Source organism: Coccinella septempunctata, chromosome 2 (genome assembly GCF_907165205.1).
Source record: "Coccinella septempunctata chromosome 2, icCocSept1.1, whole genome shotgun sequence".
Lineage (NCBI taxonomy): Eukaryota > Metazoa > Arthropoda > Insecta > Coleoptera > Coccinellidae > Coccinella > Coccinella septempunctata.
The window spans coordinates 29327504-29344776 of record NC_058190.1 but is presented as its reverse complement, the minus strand read 5'-3'; the positions used below and the strand labels follow the sequence as shown (position 1 = coordinate 29344776).

The 17273-nt window shown below is 34.5% G+C and overlaps 2 protein-coding genes across 2 annotated transcripts; one reads left to right on the top strand and one right to left on the bottom strand.

The window, feature by feature from the left end:
• The first annotated feature begins 7296 nt into the window (after positions 1 to 7296).
• LOC123307519 (myb/SANT-like DNA-binding domain-containing protein 3) lies at positions 7297 to 8808 on the top strand. Its single transcript, XM_044889864.1, has 5 exons — positions 7297 to 7546; positions 7602 to 7877; positions 7940 to 8214; positions 8271 to 8496; positions 8550 to 8808. The coding sequence occupies exons 1-3, from the start codon at positions 7403 to 7405 to the stop codon at positions 7955 to 7957; spliced, it is 438 nt and encodes a 145-aa protein (XP_044745799.1). The 5' UTR covers positions 7297 to 7402; the 3' UTR covers positions 7958 to 8214; positions 8271 to 8496; positions 8550 to 8808.
• A 4-nt stretch (positions 8809 to 8812) lies between these two features.
• LOC123307518 (putative nuclease HARBI1) lies at positions 8813 to 10184 on the bottom strand. The gene is made up of 2 exons (XM_044889863.1): positions 9873 to 10184; positions 8813 to 9697 (listed from the first exon to the last, which is right to left on the bottom strand). The coding sequence occupies exons 1-2, from the start codon at positions 10070 to 10072 to the stop codon at positions 8848 to 8850; spliced, it is 1050 nt and encodes a 349-aa protein (XP_044745798.1). The 5' UTR covers positions 10073 to 10184; the 3' UTR covers positions 8813 to 8847.
• Positions 10185 to 17273: the final 7089 nt, after the last annotated feature.

Genomic DNA, 17273 nt, shown 5'->3' with positions numbered 1-17273 from the left:
GTATGCGTCGAAATAGTTTTATTTTGTTGACTCCAATAAAAATCTTACGAAATTATGATAGAAATCCCATAAACAGTAATATAATTTCGAAAATTTCATTATACATGGTGCCCAGACAGTAGTCAGTCCCACGCTTACGTGTGGGATAAGTCTCGTGGACTTACGGTCGTTTTCCATAAACCTATCTATCCATCGTTTCACTGACGATTGGTAACCATTCTAAAATATATCTACAGATAGATCATAGAAACGAAATCACATGCATTTTCTATCTTCAGTAACTGAAACAATGGATAGACAGGATTATTGAAAACGGCCGTTAGAATATTTCAGGTCTGAACGCAACTGTTATGGAGATACAGGGTGACTAGGGTGCTGAAAATACCCTTGTCGATAACTACTGATTGTGATATTACTTTTAAATGAAATTTGTACAGGTGGTCAACACAAAGAGGTCCTGCGGTAGTGAATAGAGGGAAATCGTATTGAAAAAAAATATACTCTTTCAAATGAAAATGTTTGCGCTGTAGGTATATAACTGTGCCTGAACAAATTTATTGAGTTGAAACCTTCAGGGACATCTCACATCTCTACTTATAACAATAATATTTAACTTCTTTCACTTTGTGCACTAAAGCTTTGAAATGTATTGATCAGTATCCTATTCATCAAAGTTTTGGCATTTTCGAATAGTGGCGAATATTTAAATCGATATCACTGTATCGACAGATAATATGGATGTGGGACATCCAGATAGCTATTTCACCAAACTTTTTTCTATGGAAAAATCACCGCCATTGACATGTGAGTCCCAACAGGCCTAGTATATTTATCAAATTGAAGAGGTAGTTCCCTCCGCAGAGTCTACATCAATAAAACCCCTAAGACCGTGGCGCCAGACGTCTCAGTTTTCACATACTACTGATAGCTGTCGCTGAAGTCGCCAACGCGCGCTCAGCAGGCGAACAACGTGTTGAATTCTCCGTGCAAAATTGTTAGCGACTCTATTAGACTCGAGAATATAAACTAGATAATAGACATTTGTGGTGTGGAGCTAATCCGGTGACAATTTGAAGGGCTTCAAGGAAGAACACTAATTTATGGTGTTGAGGCAACCGAAAATGTTGCAAGATAGGGGAGAGAAAATTTGATGAAACGTGTGAGGATTATGTGAGGTGGATTATAGGAGGATTTGAAGGGTTGACCCTTGGTCTATTCGAGTAAGGCTCAGTAATTTCTCAGATTACTTTTCTCCACCTTTCGATCAACAAGTATTGCCTATGTACGTTACAATGGACAAACGGGCACCACATTCATCAGGCAATGTGTTCACATAAACAAATCACTAACGAATCTAGCTTATATATGAAATTATTATATTAAAGCTCATGTAGATGTCATATAAATGCCATATAAAGGGTATTATGTTATTTCAGCACTCATGGAAAATGTTCGACATCTTTGTGCTTTCATGATATGAGGAAGAAGAATTTTGTGAGAAATTACCATTTCATTGATTTTTTGAAATCTACGGAAAAAAATAGTTCAAATTAAACTTAAGTAGAAATTTGGAAAATGCATCGAACATATAATTTTTCATCGGAAAAGTACGAAAAACGGACAATAATAAATTTCAAAAATTCATCAATTCGAAGCAATCTGTTCGAAGGATTCTTCATGCGCTTGTCCACGGTCACTGAAATATGCGATCATGAATATCTGTATATTTCTTTGGCATATATATATGTAAAGAAAATTTATTCCTTTATTCCGATTGTTATGATTTGAGTCAGAAGATATTAAAAAAACCTACTTTGATGAAGACATGGTTTTCATGGATATGTACTTAGATGAAGCAAATCAACAAATAAGCAATTGTTCATCTAACACTACCCAAATATTGGATGAAAGCAATCCTATGCAATCTTGGAAAAACTGGTGAAAAATCAAGAGAAACAGAAGAAACAGAATGTGAGGCAAGCAGCCGAGAGATTTGTTCTTGAAAAATATGATGGTAGAACTACAGATTCATATCAATGGCTTGAAGTTTTTGAAAAAGAATGCGATAGATTTGAAATTACTGATGATAGGGAAAAAATTGAGATATTCAGATTGTTTCTGGAGAAATCATGTGTGGACTGGTATAATTCCATGATGATAAAACTAACATTTGATTCTGAATGGTCAGATTGAAGGAAAAATTTTTGCCAAACTTACTTATATCAAATGAATTATGTAAATAATAAATTCAAGAATCTCTTTTACAGAGAAACTCAGTTGTGCTTTTAATCAACTCATCCTGAAATAGTCTTATATATATATTACTTGTGATTTATATATAACTTATTTTCCTTTATTCAATATTGTATGGCGAACCGAATAATTACCTATGTTCAAGGAAGGAAAAGACTCATTTCTTACCAAGGATTATACAGTCCCTGGCCAGTTTATTAGACGCACTGAGGATTTTTTTTATATTTACTGGTATTGCTCGAGAAAAAAGCAGAATATTTGAATTTCATTTCCACAGAACGTTAGTTTCATCTACGACCCTCATTAAATTGTTCTATTTGGCATTTATTTTTGATGTTGTAGTATTAGTACTTAAGTATGAATCAGTACTATGTCTTCCAGTGGACTTCTTGCATTCTGCAGGTTCGGACGTTATTTCGATAATACACATATGAAATCATTACCTTCGAATGCAGCAAACCGAACAATCCTGCATTGATAGTATGAAGCACTCATAGCTACACAGGGTGGCTCAGCAAAATATTAGAATTTCATGTTTAATCATCAATAAATCAATATTTTTTATTGAATATGATATATTATATGTGAAAACCATTTACAGATGAAGTATATGTAACATATACGTTCAATTTAATAATTCAATATTGAGATTTTGCATCGAATCAATGCGTCTAATAATATGGCCAGGGACTGTAGATCATGTTTAATAATCCCTGATTTAATTATTGATTTTCATATTTCGATGACGCTCATATTACTCCTGTTTTTCAAGTTCAGAATGACCGTCCAAGAAATTTGGTGTATAGAGCGATGTATCAGAATGTAGTCAAAAAAAATTTTGTTTCATTCTGACAGCCCTAGAACCTAGAACCCCACCTTCAACGATCAAAATGAACCGATATTCTGTTTGTTTTTTCTATGTTTCAAGAATTCCTCCAGTAGAGGATTAATCAGTTCAAAATGATCGGCCGAGGAAATTGGTGACTAAAGTACATAGAGGGATGACTTAAATATCCTAACATAATTTCTTGTTCATACTACAGCTTCGAAGATCAAAATGAAGTATTCATTCTACGATGAAGCGCCTATTCCTCATTTTTCAAGTTCAGAATGGCCGGCCAAGAAAATTGGTGGATAAAGTATCACAATATACTCAGAAAAAAATTTTGTTTCATTCTGACAGCCCTAGAACGCCACACCCAACCATCAAATGAACCGATTTCTTTCTATTCAGAATGTTTAAAGGGTTCCTTTTCCAGAAGTTAGGTAAATCAGATCAAAACATCCGGCCAAGGAAATTGATGGCTAAAGTATATACAGGGATGACTAAAATATCCTAACATAATTTTTTGTTCATACGATGAAGCGCATATTCCTCATTTTTTAAGTTCAAAATGGCCGGCCAAGAAAATTGTTGTATAAAGGAATGTATCACAAAATACTCAGAAAAACCATCTCCAACAATGAAAATGAACCGATATTCTCATTACGATGGAGCGCATGTTCCTCTTTTTTTTCCAAAATTTAATGGTCATCCAAGAAAATTGATGGTATGGGTGCATGGGGAAATAAATTTTCTTGGGCATCTTAAATTTTCAAAACAAAAAAAAAGAACATACTCTCGATCGTAGAATGTCAGAAAGAAATATAAATTTTTATATTTCTTAGTGAATCTGATACACTTTTCATCAATTTTATTGGCCAGCCGTTTTACACATTCGAAAAAATATGGGGAACAAGCTCTCCATCGTCTACAGAATAGTGGTGGTTCATTTTAATCGTTGGCGCTGGGACTCCGTATGGAAAAAAAACTTATATCAGGCAATTGTCGCAGATTTTCTATCTCCGTCCGGTCTTTATGTTTATCAGAAAAACTGTCATCTTATGACACGACGACGACGCATCGTAATATATCATAGCATATGAATGAAAACATAATATCGAACTTAATACGTGCCTTGTATCCAACAAAAGCACCAGTAGAAAGGAGAAATTGACAGGTCTATTGAAAACGTGAGGTCTCTTTCGAGGAATAACCGGAAGCAGCACTTTATTATGATATAACGCTGAGATTGCCCCCATTGTGGTGGATCAATTCAATGGGGGCAGTGAAGAATTTCCCATACTCATATTCGATATTGAAGGATGCTTCAATTCAGCTGAGCCCCAAATCTAATATATTGTTCATCCCATTCAAGTCTCTTATGCTAAAATTTCCTCCCTCATGGATTAATTATTATTTCAAGCAGATGGGGACGAATGTTTTCATAACTCCATTATGTATCGTACCTCATTCAAAATGGCGAGACTTTTCTAGAAAAAATTTCATGTCGAAATTCATTGAAAAAATCATTTCACCTCGGAAAGGGAATAACATGAATGAACATTTGTTCTTTAATGAAACAATTTTTTAATTTTTTTCTGTTTGACGAATAAAAAAATTTCTGGCTCATCAAGATGATGAACTGATTGAATTGAATTATAATGAAAACCTCATATAAATTTTTGATTTCTGACGTAAGTTTTGACTTTTGGCATTTTAAACTGACTATTAAAAGTAAAACCTTTTAATACAATTAATAACGTATAGTACCTATCTTCAGCTTCTGGATGCCCCTTTCGTTTCAAATCACCATAATATTAGTTATAACAAATATCTCGAAAATGTGACATATTCAGCAATTATAGACAAATCTCAGTATTAACTAAATAGTCCAAGATCCCAGAGAGACCAGACATAACTTATTTTCACACAGATGAAACTTAAGGATCTCAATAGAGTGTGCTTTGAATACCTACGAACTTGTGGAGCTTGCCTAGTGACAACTGGGCAAATATCAGGTGGCGAAGGTAACTAAAAATAAATGTTACGTAACTTATTTTCACATGGCTGATTGTTATATATGTTCAATAGTTATTTATACCACAAGTGAGTTAAATGAATGTTTATTCATGAGAAGAAAGTTTAACCCACGAGCCCGAAGGGCGAGTAGGTTTATTTCTTCGAAAGAATAAACATTTTAGACTCACGTGTTGTATACAAAATTTTATTCCATTTCGATTAGGATTCGAATGATAACACTTTCGAGAGAACTATCTAATTTATGAAATGACATGAAAGGTATCGCTTCGATTGATTGTTGCTAGGGCATTATTCAATCCATAGCGACAAGATCAAGATGACGTTTATCTAGTCAAGTTCATGTTATTTAATACTTGTGAGTAAAACAAAATTTATTTCACTGAATGGATAAACGTCAACTTACCCTTGTTTCTATGGGTTGAGTTATGTCGTGTATAAACGTCAAAATGGAATAAATAATTAAATTAAAATAATAAACTTTTTTTATAGTTACTTCGATGACATATTTAAATATCGGACATGTGAAAATAAGTAAAGTTCATTTATCTCTTGTGCAGCTTCAAGGCGTCCGGCCAGAGTTTTAGCCCATGCAAAGTGTCTGCCACTCATAATATAACTTCAGAAAAATATTCTTTAATACACATATAAAAATCAGCCATGTGAAAATAAGTTGAGTAACACTTATTTTTAGTTACCTTTGCCACCTGATATCTGCCCAGGTGTCACTAGGCAAGCTCCACAAGTTCGCAGGTATTCAAAGCACATGAGACTCTACTGAGATCCTTAGATCATAATCTATTATTAATACTTATTAAAAATATGATGTATAAGGTAATGTAACCCTTGTAACCTTATTCCCAGTAATATAATACAGCAGAGAAGCATAACCCCACTCTTCGAATGTAAAAAACCCTGCCTGACTAAAGGTAACAAAAGTTATTTTCCATTTTCTCAGTTACGTAATTTCCATTTTCACCGACGCGGAAGAAAAACATCCGTAGATTGATGCAAACCTCTTAATAAAACACTCGAAATTGGCGAAAACTCAGGAGGAATTCTTTCTAATTATCTTTCAGCCTAACAGGACTGCATTAACAAGATGTCGGTGTATTTTTTTTCGTTAATGGATCTTTCTCACTTCAGCTGTTGAGAAAGGGGGGTCGTTACTGTCTTTGATGTCACCGTCTTCACTATGCTCATTAAAAATTTAATTTAATTGATATGTCATACATATCGATTTTTCTTTTTTTTATGACAGTTTGATTTGATAATAATTATGTTAATAATACGCTCAGCTGTCCCGACACCTTGGGATCAATGAATTGATGATTTTCAGCCCTATGTCTCAAGAATGACGTCGAGAATACTTCCTGCACAAGGCTGCGCAATTCATCGAGTATTTGGTGATGTTGATAATTCTAATCAGTCAAAGCTGCAACAGGATCACTAAGAAATCGCCGAACAATCTACACAAAGCTAAATGCTTAAACTGATTATCAAACCTATTTGCATGGAAGGCACCAGAATGAGGTCAACCATGATTACGTTGATATATCTCCTTTGAACTACTGGTTGACGTCCAGAAGGTTGTTTCCCGAGACAGAGGGCTTTAAAATCACGACCCAGGATCAAGTGATACCATGAAGAAATTATATGGAATATATCGCCAAGAATACCTTTGTGGTGGACGCTAGCTGTTGTTAAGGCTGTGTCATACATGCCAATACACACAGAGAAAAATGATATGGTTTACATTTAATAAATATATCTATTTTTGTTAACATTGAAAAAATTTATTTGCCAGCTATGAAATCATTATGGACTTGTCGAATCTTATTGACCAATAGATGGCAAGCGTGCCATCAGTGTTTTCAAATGTGAGGCTTTTTTTGATAGAAGGTAGAACTCATCAAAATAAGTCGTTTAACCAAAAATTGTCTGCATAAAATATCCAAGATGGCTGAGATACAACCCTTACGGCCGGTTTCATAATCAAACCTTAACGGCCGGTTTCATAATAAACCACTAAAGTGCTCTTTAGTTGAAGTACTCTTTAAGCTAAAGTCTACTTTAAAAAACTAGTCAATTTCATAATGAAACTTAAAGGGACTTTACTTAAAGCTGTCTTTAGGCAAAATGTCGTATGTTGGCATTACTGAATGTGATTCATTTGACCTAAAATTGAGAGTAACGCCATATTTAACCTCTATTTTCCTTCCGACATTGTTTGTGTTTACGTTAAAAGTGTCTCAGTTATAACTATTCTCCTATTTTGAAAAATTGAAGATGATGGAAATAAATCAAAATGGTAAAAGAGTTCGCTCTTCAAATTTTTCTAAAGAAGAGGAACTCTTGCTGGCAAATGAAGTACTCAAGTACAAAAATATAATCGAATGCAAGACAACAAATAAAACTTCGAACGTTGAAAAAGTAAGAATTAAATATCCTATATAAAATCGAATTTGAGCAATGATTTTTCTTTCAGGAAGAAGCATGGAAGAAAGTCGAAGATGGCTTCAATGCTAAAAATTTCCACTACAGAAGTTTACAGCAGTTGAAGGCCAAATTCGACAATTTGAAAACAAAGGCCCGAAAAGAGGTGGCTCAACAAAAAAGCTATTTATATGGGACTGGTGGAGGCCCTTCCGTTAAAGTGTTAGACCCTATAACGGAAATAATATTAGATATAATAAATTTCAAAACTGTTGTGGGCTTTCCAGCCCTAACAGACAGTGACGCAGCAATATGCGATCCAATATGGGTAAAGCATCCCTTAATAATGACATTACTTATTTGTAATGCCGTTACTTGCTTTGTTCGCAGAATTTCAGATCATCATAACTTTCAAAATCTTATACAAATGTTTTTATTTTCATTACTTGTATAGGTACATATGTTATGGACAGGATTAAATTTGACCACAAATTCTTCATCAATGAGTCCAACTCAATCGTTTGAGGCCATTTTTGATCAATATGGAAGAATCCGTTGGGCATTAGAGTGGCACTCAGTTCAAAATTTTAATTTCTATATAATTTACATTTCAGATACCAATTTCAGACAAGGAGGAGAATCAATTGCTGGATTCAAAAGACATAGTAATTTGTGCATAACTTCAATAATTCCTTCTTTATATATTCACATGTTATTTCAGAACCATACAGAGGAAATCAAAATTCTAAGCGATGTATGCATTAAGCAAGCTTCCTCACATGTAAGGATAACATGGGCCTGAAAATATATATCACCACGTCTATGAGGGATAATGAGTTGTAAGTATGTAATATTGAAGTAACAAATATGCATGATATTTTCAGGATGAACAAATAACAGAAAACGCAAGTAATGCCACCTATAAATCCCCTTCTCCCGATATAGTGGTAAGCTGAATATTCTTGATTTTATGCATACCTAACAAATTTTTTTCCACAAGTTGAATGAGCCAGAAGGAAGAAACTGGACTTCCTATACACCGAAAAATTTGAGAGGGAAAACCTGTTCAAAATTAAAGAAAGGTAAGATTAACCCTAACAGGAATGAGGAGAGTGCTCGGGAAAAATATTACAAGAAAAAGTTGGAACTTCTCATCGAGGCAGAGGAAAGGGCAAAAGAAGAACATCGGCGCAAGTTAATTGCGTTAGATTTGGATATTGAAATAAAAAAAAAAGAATTAAATAAAGCTAATCTTTGAACAGTTTATTTTTATTCAACATTTATTATTTATTTTAATATTATAATCTAGCAAAATGCTGTGAAATGAGTAAATTTCTCACATATTCCCCATTAACTGCATTTGCAAAAAGTTGTGGATTATCTTCCAACTCCTCTTCTTCAAAATTTTCAATAGTGAATATGTCATTCATATCGATGGCTATGTTGTGCAGCACTGCAGTTGCAACTATAATCAGTCGTATTGTATCTAATTGCAGCCTCATCCCAAATTTCAGAACTGGAAACCTACGTTTCCATACTCCATACTGTCTTTCCACAGTATTCCTGGTTCTAATGATCGATTCATTGTATAAATTTTCAGCAGGTGTTCTTGGTTGCTGCAGTTTTGTCATGAGGTATTTTTTCAATGCATATCCACTGTCACCAATTAAAATGTAGGAACCAAATGCATTGTTCTCAAAATTATATTTCAGCAATGAATTGTTGAAAATAGTTTGATCATGTACTGATCCAGGCCACCTACACACAATATTTCTAATTTTTAATTTGGCATCACTTACGGTTTGCACATTCAATGCAAAAAACGATTTTCTGCATCGAAAAATTTCTGCATCATTACCACCTGGTGAATCTATTCTGATGAGTGTGCAGTCGATAGCTCCAATCACTCGGGGGAAAGAAGCAATCTTATAAAAGTTTTCGGCTATTTCTTCCATTTCGGCTTCTGTTTCAGGCATTTTTATATATTTTTGGCTCCTGGAGGCTATTGCTCTGGATACCCTTTTTACAATTCTACTGGCAGATGCTTCTGAAACACCCATAAAGTCTGCTACGGTAATTAACATATTACCAGTAGCATAAAATCGCAGCGTTAGCAGAAGTTGTTGTATTGGTGTAATACAGCCGCCCCTGGAAGAAATTACAGTTATTTTCCTAACTAGTGGGTAAAGTGATATTTTAGGCATACTTTTGGAAAATTATTTCCTCCAAAGCCCTTTTTTTTTTTTCATTCATTCCAGTTTCTAACGTACCACTTTCCCGAACTATGCGAGGGTAAGTAACATATTCTTTATTTTGTACGTACCTATTTGTAGGCATCTTTATAGCATCCTCTATTTCTTGCAGTAAATGCAAAACAGTTTCTTTCTTCAAGCGAAATCTGTCGAAGAAATCGATATCATCATATTTTTGTAGATCTACTCGTTTGCGATAAACTTTTTTTCGTCTGATAGATCGAACCTCTTGATCAGATGAATCTGAACTAGTAGTCTCAAAATTTTCCATCTTTTTATTTAATTCTGGTATATTTTGAATATAGCTTTATTCAGATATGTGAAGAATTATCAATACGAAATGAAATAATTCAAATTTCAAATGAGCTGAAGCACAGATTATATCGAATCATAATATATTCTATGACTTAAAGTATACTTTAGCCGCTAAAGTGACGGAATCCGGTCTTTAAATTTAAAGCGGCTTTAGGAAGCTGAAATCTATTATGAAATCAAGATGTCGAGCTAAAGGAAGCTTTAGAGTTAAAGGGACTTTAAAATTGATTATGAAACCGGCCGTTTGTCGCTTTAATTTTAAAGCTTCCTTTAACCCTACTAAAAATGACAATAAATGAAGCTTTAAGCTTAAAGTGAATTTTAATTTGATTATGAAACTGTACGTTAGAATTTCGACAAAGTTTCATTGAATTTCAAGTACGGGACTGAGGAAGCTGACTCTAGCATCGCAAAAACGAAACAAAACATAAACATATGACTGGACAATAAAGTTTTCAGTACCAATTTCATCGGATTAGATGTATCAGGTCATTTTTGAAAGAATCATAATTATTGAATCCTGCAATTTAGGGAGAAGAAAAATGTAGAATATCGAGGCAGTTTCTTTAAAGTGCTTAGGTTAGTTATGTTGAAAAAGTGCTATGATGTTTCCCCATTTCATCCCATTTTTTACGACGATTGTTGGAATGTTCGAACAAGATTTATAATTTTCCCCTTCTCAACCCTACAACTCTCCAGCGGGATCTTGACAAACTGTCCGCTTGGTGTCGGGAATGGTTGCTTCCACTAAACCTAGACAAATGTCATGTGCTGCATATGGGCAGAAATAATCCGCGACTGTCCTATGTAATTGACGATTATTGTATCTCTCCTGTCACCAGTCAATGTGATTTGGGCTTGACCATAACTAGCGATCTGAGCTGGTCCACCCATGTTGCTTCAATTACAGCTAAGGCCCGTCAACTTACCTACTTGGTTCAGAGATCCTTTCGAGGCTCTGACAGATCAGTTTGTAAACTGATATATCAGTCTTACATACGCCCTATCATGGAATACGCTGGTCCAGTATGGTGGACTGCCCTTGTTGGAGAGATAAATTCTCTCGAGTCCATCCAGAGATGGAATACCAGAGTTCCATATGGAATCGTCCGACCTGATTATGAGACCCGCCTTCGTCTGAACAACATGACAACATTTGCGGATAGACGCACTAGAGGTGACCTGATATTCACATACAAGTGCATGCATGGAAATTTTGGTCCTCAGGTGGAAGCCATATTCTGTAAAAACATCAATAATCTTCGAGGTCACGATTTTAAATTGAGGAAGGAGAATTTCCGGACCATTCCAAGGCAGATGTTCCTACCCAACAGAGTGTTCTCATCCTGGAATAGACTTCCCAGTTCCGTGGTCAATAGCTCTACCACCAATAGCTTCAAAAATCGACTAGACAGACTGAGACAACTTTAATGGTGAAGAAATGTTCGCTGTGTTGGTGCCGAATTTTTGTGTCCTGTGTGTGTTACTCACATTTGAAATGATTCGATATATATATTTTTTTATATTCATTCACTAGTTTATCTTTATTTTGGGGAAGTGTACGTTGAATTTTTTTTATATGTAAGCTTATTTGAGTTTATAGGTATTTACCTCAACTCTAATTGTATGGTTAATAATAATAATAATAATAATAAGAAGATTGTGATGCCCATTGTGAAAAAATTCGTGAATGATTTAGACGAATTTTATTGGTGAGATTTTGAAGTATTTCTTACATTTGTGCTAAGTCTGTTCTGTCAGTAATTGTGTTAACGTTTACAAACTAATTATAAAACATACTTTTCAACATTTATAAAACATACTTTTCAACATTTATAAAACAGTTTAATGGAAAACAGTTATAGGACGAAATATTATTTTATTATTATGATAATTATATAACATTTATCGAGCTGGAACAGAACAGTTTTATATAATAATATATAAGTTGTTTTATCATCTCAGAAGTGAATAGCTTTTTTGTTCTGACTAACACTAAAAGTACAAGCTTTTTGTTGTTAAAGTATACCGGCTGAGAATGATTTATTTTTTAATGGTCCTCAAGATAACAAAAAGGCAAGCATTGCATCTTTTTCAAAAAATGATTTATATATTTCGGTTATTGTTAATAAGTCAGACAAATTAAATTTACTTCTTTTCATTTCAAGCGCCTAGAGCATAGTAATTATTATTGAGTTTCAGGAGAAAATGTCAAAAATGTAATTGTGTATTTTTCTCTCATTTTAGCCTGTATTGAATTGAAAATAGTTCAAAGGTTGCATTTGTTACAATTATTTAAATACTTAAGTAGTCAGTTTAGGTATGTAATCATTGAAAAATGATTTTTTGTAACTCTTTTGTAGTTTTGTACTAAGAACGTTTTTACACGACTCCCTTATAAAAAAAAATACTTCTTGAAAGTTTAACTGGCAATTTTATCGAACAAATTTGCATTCGACAAGCAGTAATAAAGGAATTATAAAAATAAATAGCACGAACAGTTAGAAATTATAAAATATATTTGCTAGTTGTGCACTGTGTTGTCTTTATACAATGCTACTATCAACACCACATGCGACTGATAAATATTATAGGCAGCACGTAAGCAGTTCCGCCAAAATTCTTTTCCATCTTCAATCTCCATTATTATTGCGCTTATACAGCGCAAATCGGACTTCTGACATTCGCCTCTTCCCGCTCCTGTAATGTAATGTAACCTGGCATAGTTATAATTCAAAACACTCAAAATGATCTGATCAATATTATAAATTATAATTTATATTTTAAAATATTTCTGAAGTATCAGATTTGAGTGGAAATGTCATTTTCCAATACGAGTCCCATTTTGAATGTGTTTATTACCAATTCGATTGTGTTTACCATTTTGAAGTTGCTTATTCTCGTTCTGAATTTATTCAATTTCAATTCGAATGCGATTAGTCTTAATTTGAAGTTTGAAAGATATAAATTGAGAATCGAACTGCGAGAACCTGGCCGCCATCGATCGAAAAAATATCAGACCGGTTTCTGGCTTATTTGGTGTCATCAGTACCGCATAACTGAGTCGATGATGACAACCAAAATGAAATGCAGAACTAATATTCTCAATTTAGATTTCGCCCAGTTCATTTTCGTTTTTATCAATAAGCGTCGTTCCTTACAGGACGTTAACCTTTAATTTTAAAAATGGTAAAAACACAGAGGTTTTTTTTTTGACACAATTTTAATCAAAATGTCATGACCAGATGAGCTAAAAACAATCGAAAAGAACATTTTCTTTCTTCTTCGGTTCCCTTTTTGAGAGAATTTCCAAAGACTCCTATGACCAATTGAACTGAAGCAAGTTTATTTTCTATTGGGTCGTGTCCTATATTACACGTTTCATCATTCAATAAATCGAAACATGAACTTAACAAACAGTATTTTTGTTTTCGTTTCCAAGAGTAGGTAAATAATTGATTCGGAATAATTATGAGAGAAATTTGTGGTCCCGTTTTAATGTTTCTCCAAATTAAAATGTAGTTATTCGTGTCACATTGCTTGCTCCAACCATCTTTCTAAGAGCTCGGCAGCTTGGCAGCTCGGGTGTGCTACCCATAAATCCAGAAAATTCCGTGCATTTTATCTCTCCTCCATAATCAACAAAGTGGCTCGTTCGAATTACAACTCGTGGGAATTAAATTAGGAATCGCATAAGAACCACAAAAACAGATAGAGAAGTTTTCATGAGTACCGGATCCGAAACACTGGATTATATTATAGTCGATGTTGAATTGAATGAAGGGTTCATTTCTCCAGTAAAACAGGTCCATTATGTTGATATGGAAGAGGGGCTTTAATATTTCATTCGGAGTTCTGAAAGTTATAGGGTCGGTTTATGAAGTTATACAACATTGTTCTCTTGTGTGAATATTTTCAAAATTCGTTCGATAGATTGTTGATATTTATCGACATCAACCTTGCAAATCAATCACCTAAATCATTTCTGCCAACAAGCAGCAATGCTTTGAACATCATTGTTATAATTTTGCAGACGTGATAGTAATGGGTTTGAAGCGTATTGCAGAACTTGTCATAACAGATTATGTTATTGGGTCCAATTTTAGTAAATTAGACAGCATGGGCATTTGAAAACACATTTTTTTTTCAGTACAGAAGGTTTCCAAAACATATTTTTTATCCTACCTTACATATAGTAACCTTGAGACGTTGAATCTGTAGAACGTTGTGGCTTGGAACTAAGACCAATGTTTTCAATCATCGGAAAAATAGGAGGTTGATGTACCTTATATCTCAGTTACGAGAAGGTGCATATTGTAGGAAATGAAAATTCTGAACATTGTTCTCCATTAGCGGTTCAATTCTTTGTGTTGACTCTTGATGTCCTTGAATAGTTTAGTCTAGTGTACAATTAGTTTGAATTCTTTGTGGATTTTGGTTTGTCAGTTTAAATGACACACTCCGAAATTTTTCCATTGTTTTGAACCAAAATCAGATTTCTTTCACAAAAGAGTATTCAAAACAGATTTATAAGATTTCTTGCTTTCAAAACGAAATTTGTCATACCTGATGGAGACTATGTTTTGGCGCGCGAGCATTTCGGAATGCTATCATTGTCGAGCATACGTATGGTCTCCGAGGCACTGTCTGCATTTAAGATCTTGAACAATAAACTTCAGAGCCCAGATATTCTTGGTGGCTTGTGCTTCAATGTTCCCCAGAGGTCTCTCAGAGCCTGTGAGCTTTTTATGGTACCCTTTAGGTACACATACACGGCTCAGCACTCGCCTCTATGTCGGATATCTCGGACCAGCAACATGTTTAGTGGTCAAGTTGATTATTTTTTTATGTCTCTGAAACAGGTCCGAAAGATTTTAAAAAAGAATTGTACGTAGTTGCCATTTTTGGGGTTTTTTGGGTTTCTCGCTTTTTTTTTCTCCTTTTTTTTTCTCTTTTTTTTTGTTTTTTTTTTGTTGATTTTTGTCAGTTGTACTCATGATCATTAGTTAAGTTAGTAATCTTGTATCGAATTGATCTATGTACTTATAATCTCTGTAATTTTGTTCGTTCTATCTAAAGATACTTTAGTGGGTTTTTGTACCTGTTTGTATTCCCTTGTGAATAAATAAATAAATAAATAAATAAAATGTAATTCTTTTCATAAAATCAGTTTCCATCAAATATCGTCGCGAAATTTATGTAACCTGTTGAGATGCTGATGACCAGCTATCCTTCCATCTCTTCGGAGGAGTCGTGGTGATTTCCTGGTAGCTGGCTTGCCATTTCGTTTAACTTTGGCCAATCGCCCATTCTGGGTATCTACATGTTCATTCCAGTATATTCTTCTTGCACGTAACTATATCACCACATCTAAGATTCCATAGTGATCTCAGATGTCTTCACTTTTCCTGTGGTCTCTTAAGGTATTACCTGTTATGGCTCTCAAGTCCTCATCTCGCTTGTAAGCATCATACCCTTTGTTTGGGATTTTTCGGCTCTGGTTTTAACTGCATGTCTCATGATCAGGCGTGCGCAAGTTTTATTAATTCTGGTATTACATGGACATGGTCATGAATTCGAGGGCTCTGGAGTGGTTCAGCGCTAACGGGTTGAGTATGAACCCCGAAAAAACACAAAATATGATATTCAGCTTGGGAGATACGGGTGAACATCTCAGCCCGGTTCCAACTGTGGAATTTCTGGGGCTGCAACTTGATGCTTCCCTCACTTGGGTTGCTTACGTGGATGGTAGGCTACGTTAACTAAAAATATATTTGCTCTCAGGTGCCTCTCATTCTCACTGTCCCGAAATGTACTCAGATCTGTATATTTTGCAATGATAGATTCAAGGCTGAGATATGTAGTATGGAGGCTGAGATATGTAGTATGGAGGCTGAGATATGGAGTATTAATCTAGGGCAACTGTGCTCAGAGGGAAACAGTATTCAGATTGCAGAGGCGTGCAGTAAGGATCTTGGGCAGTCTCTCCACAGAGATTGCTGTAAGCAAACATTTCGTGAGCTCAAACTTTCAACATTTCCTAGCATATTCATTTTAGAAAATTTAATATATATAGACAAAAATAAAAACTTACTTCAGCTAAAATCTGATGTACATAATTACGACACACGAAGTAAATCTCACATTAGAAAGGATTTTCTAAGACTAAGTAGATCCCAACACTCTCCTGCCTTCTGTGCAACATCCATGTACAATGTTTCACCTCGCTCTTACAAAAATTTACCAATTAAACATTTCAAAATTAAAGTTAAAGAGGAATTAATTAGAAATGTGTTCTATTCAGTGAACGAATTCTTTGTCTGTGAGATAATTTGAGGTTTTCTGAACACTACTCGTTTATTTTAAATTATTTTATTTCAAATTTACATATATTAATTATTTAATTTTAGTGACTTTTAACAGTTTTATGTTTTCCATATATTTTATAGCTATTGTACTGATCTCCATTTTTCTGAGAAAAATTGGAGTTCATTTTAGTGCATTCCTTTCATTTCACATTTCCGCCTTTGAAAATATTTAATTCTCAAATATTCAGTACTTTCATTCCGATAGGCAGAGTAAATGTAAAAAACCGTTGTTTTTCTTGCATGCCGTTGAAGATTTGGACGTTTTTCTGATGTTGATATGCGATTAACCGGAGCGGGCGACGTTTTTCACTCTTGTCGCATTCTGGAGTTTTCAGTCAACCGAAATCTCTTCTTTTCTATCAGTCATGGTGCGTAAGCCCTTAGGGTAGAGAATAAGAGATCAGTGAAATCCCGTAGTTGTGCTAAAAATAGACCTTTTCTTCGCTATCAGTCATGGAGCGTTAGCCCCTGGGGTAGCGAGTTAAAGTCTCGAGTAGATCCGCCCTGGTTGTGTTTCTTTGATTTTTGGAGAAATACAATTAATTACATCACGATACCGTATAGCAAGTCATTTCACTTCGCGAGGTCATCCTTAGTATCCATTTCGTCAGTTCTGGTTGGCGCATTTTATTGAACAACTTTTGATTTTCTCTATAACCGGTATAAACTTCATTAAGTGCTTGTGATCGGATCCAATTTCCCGAATGTATGTTTGCTGATCGATTCGCTCATATTTTATACCTACACATATTTCCGTTATATATATAATCAGTTTCCGAAGGTGTGAAT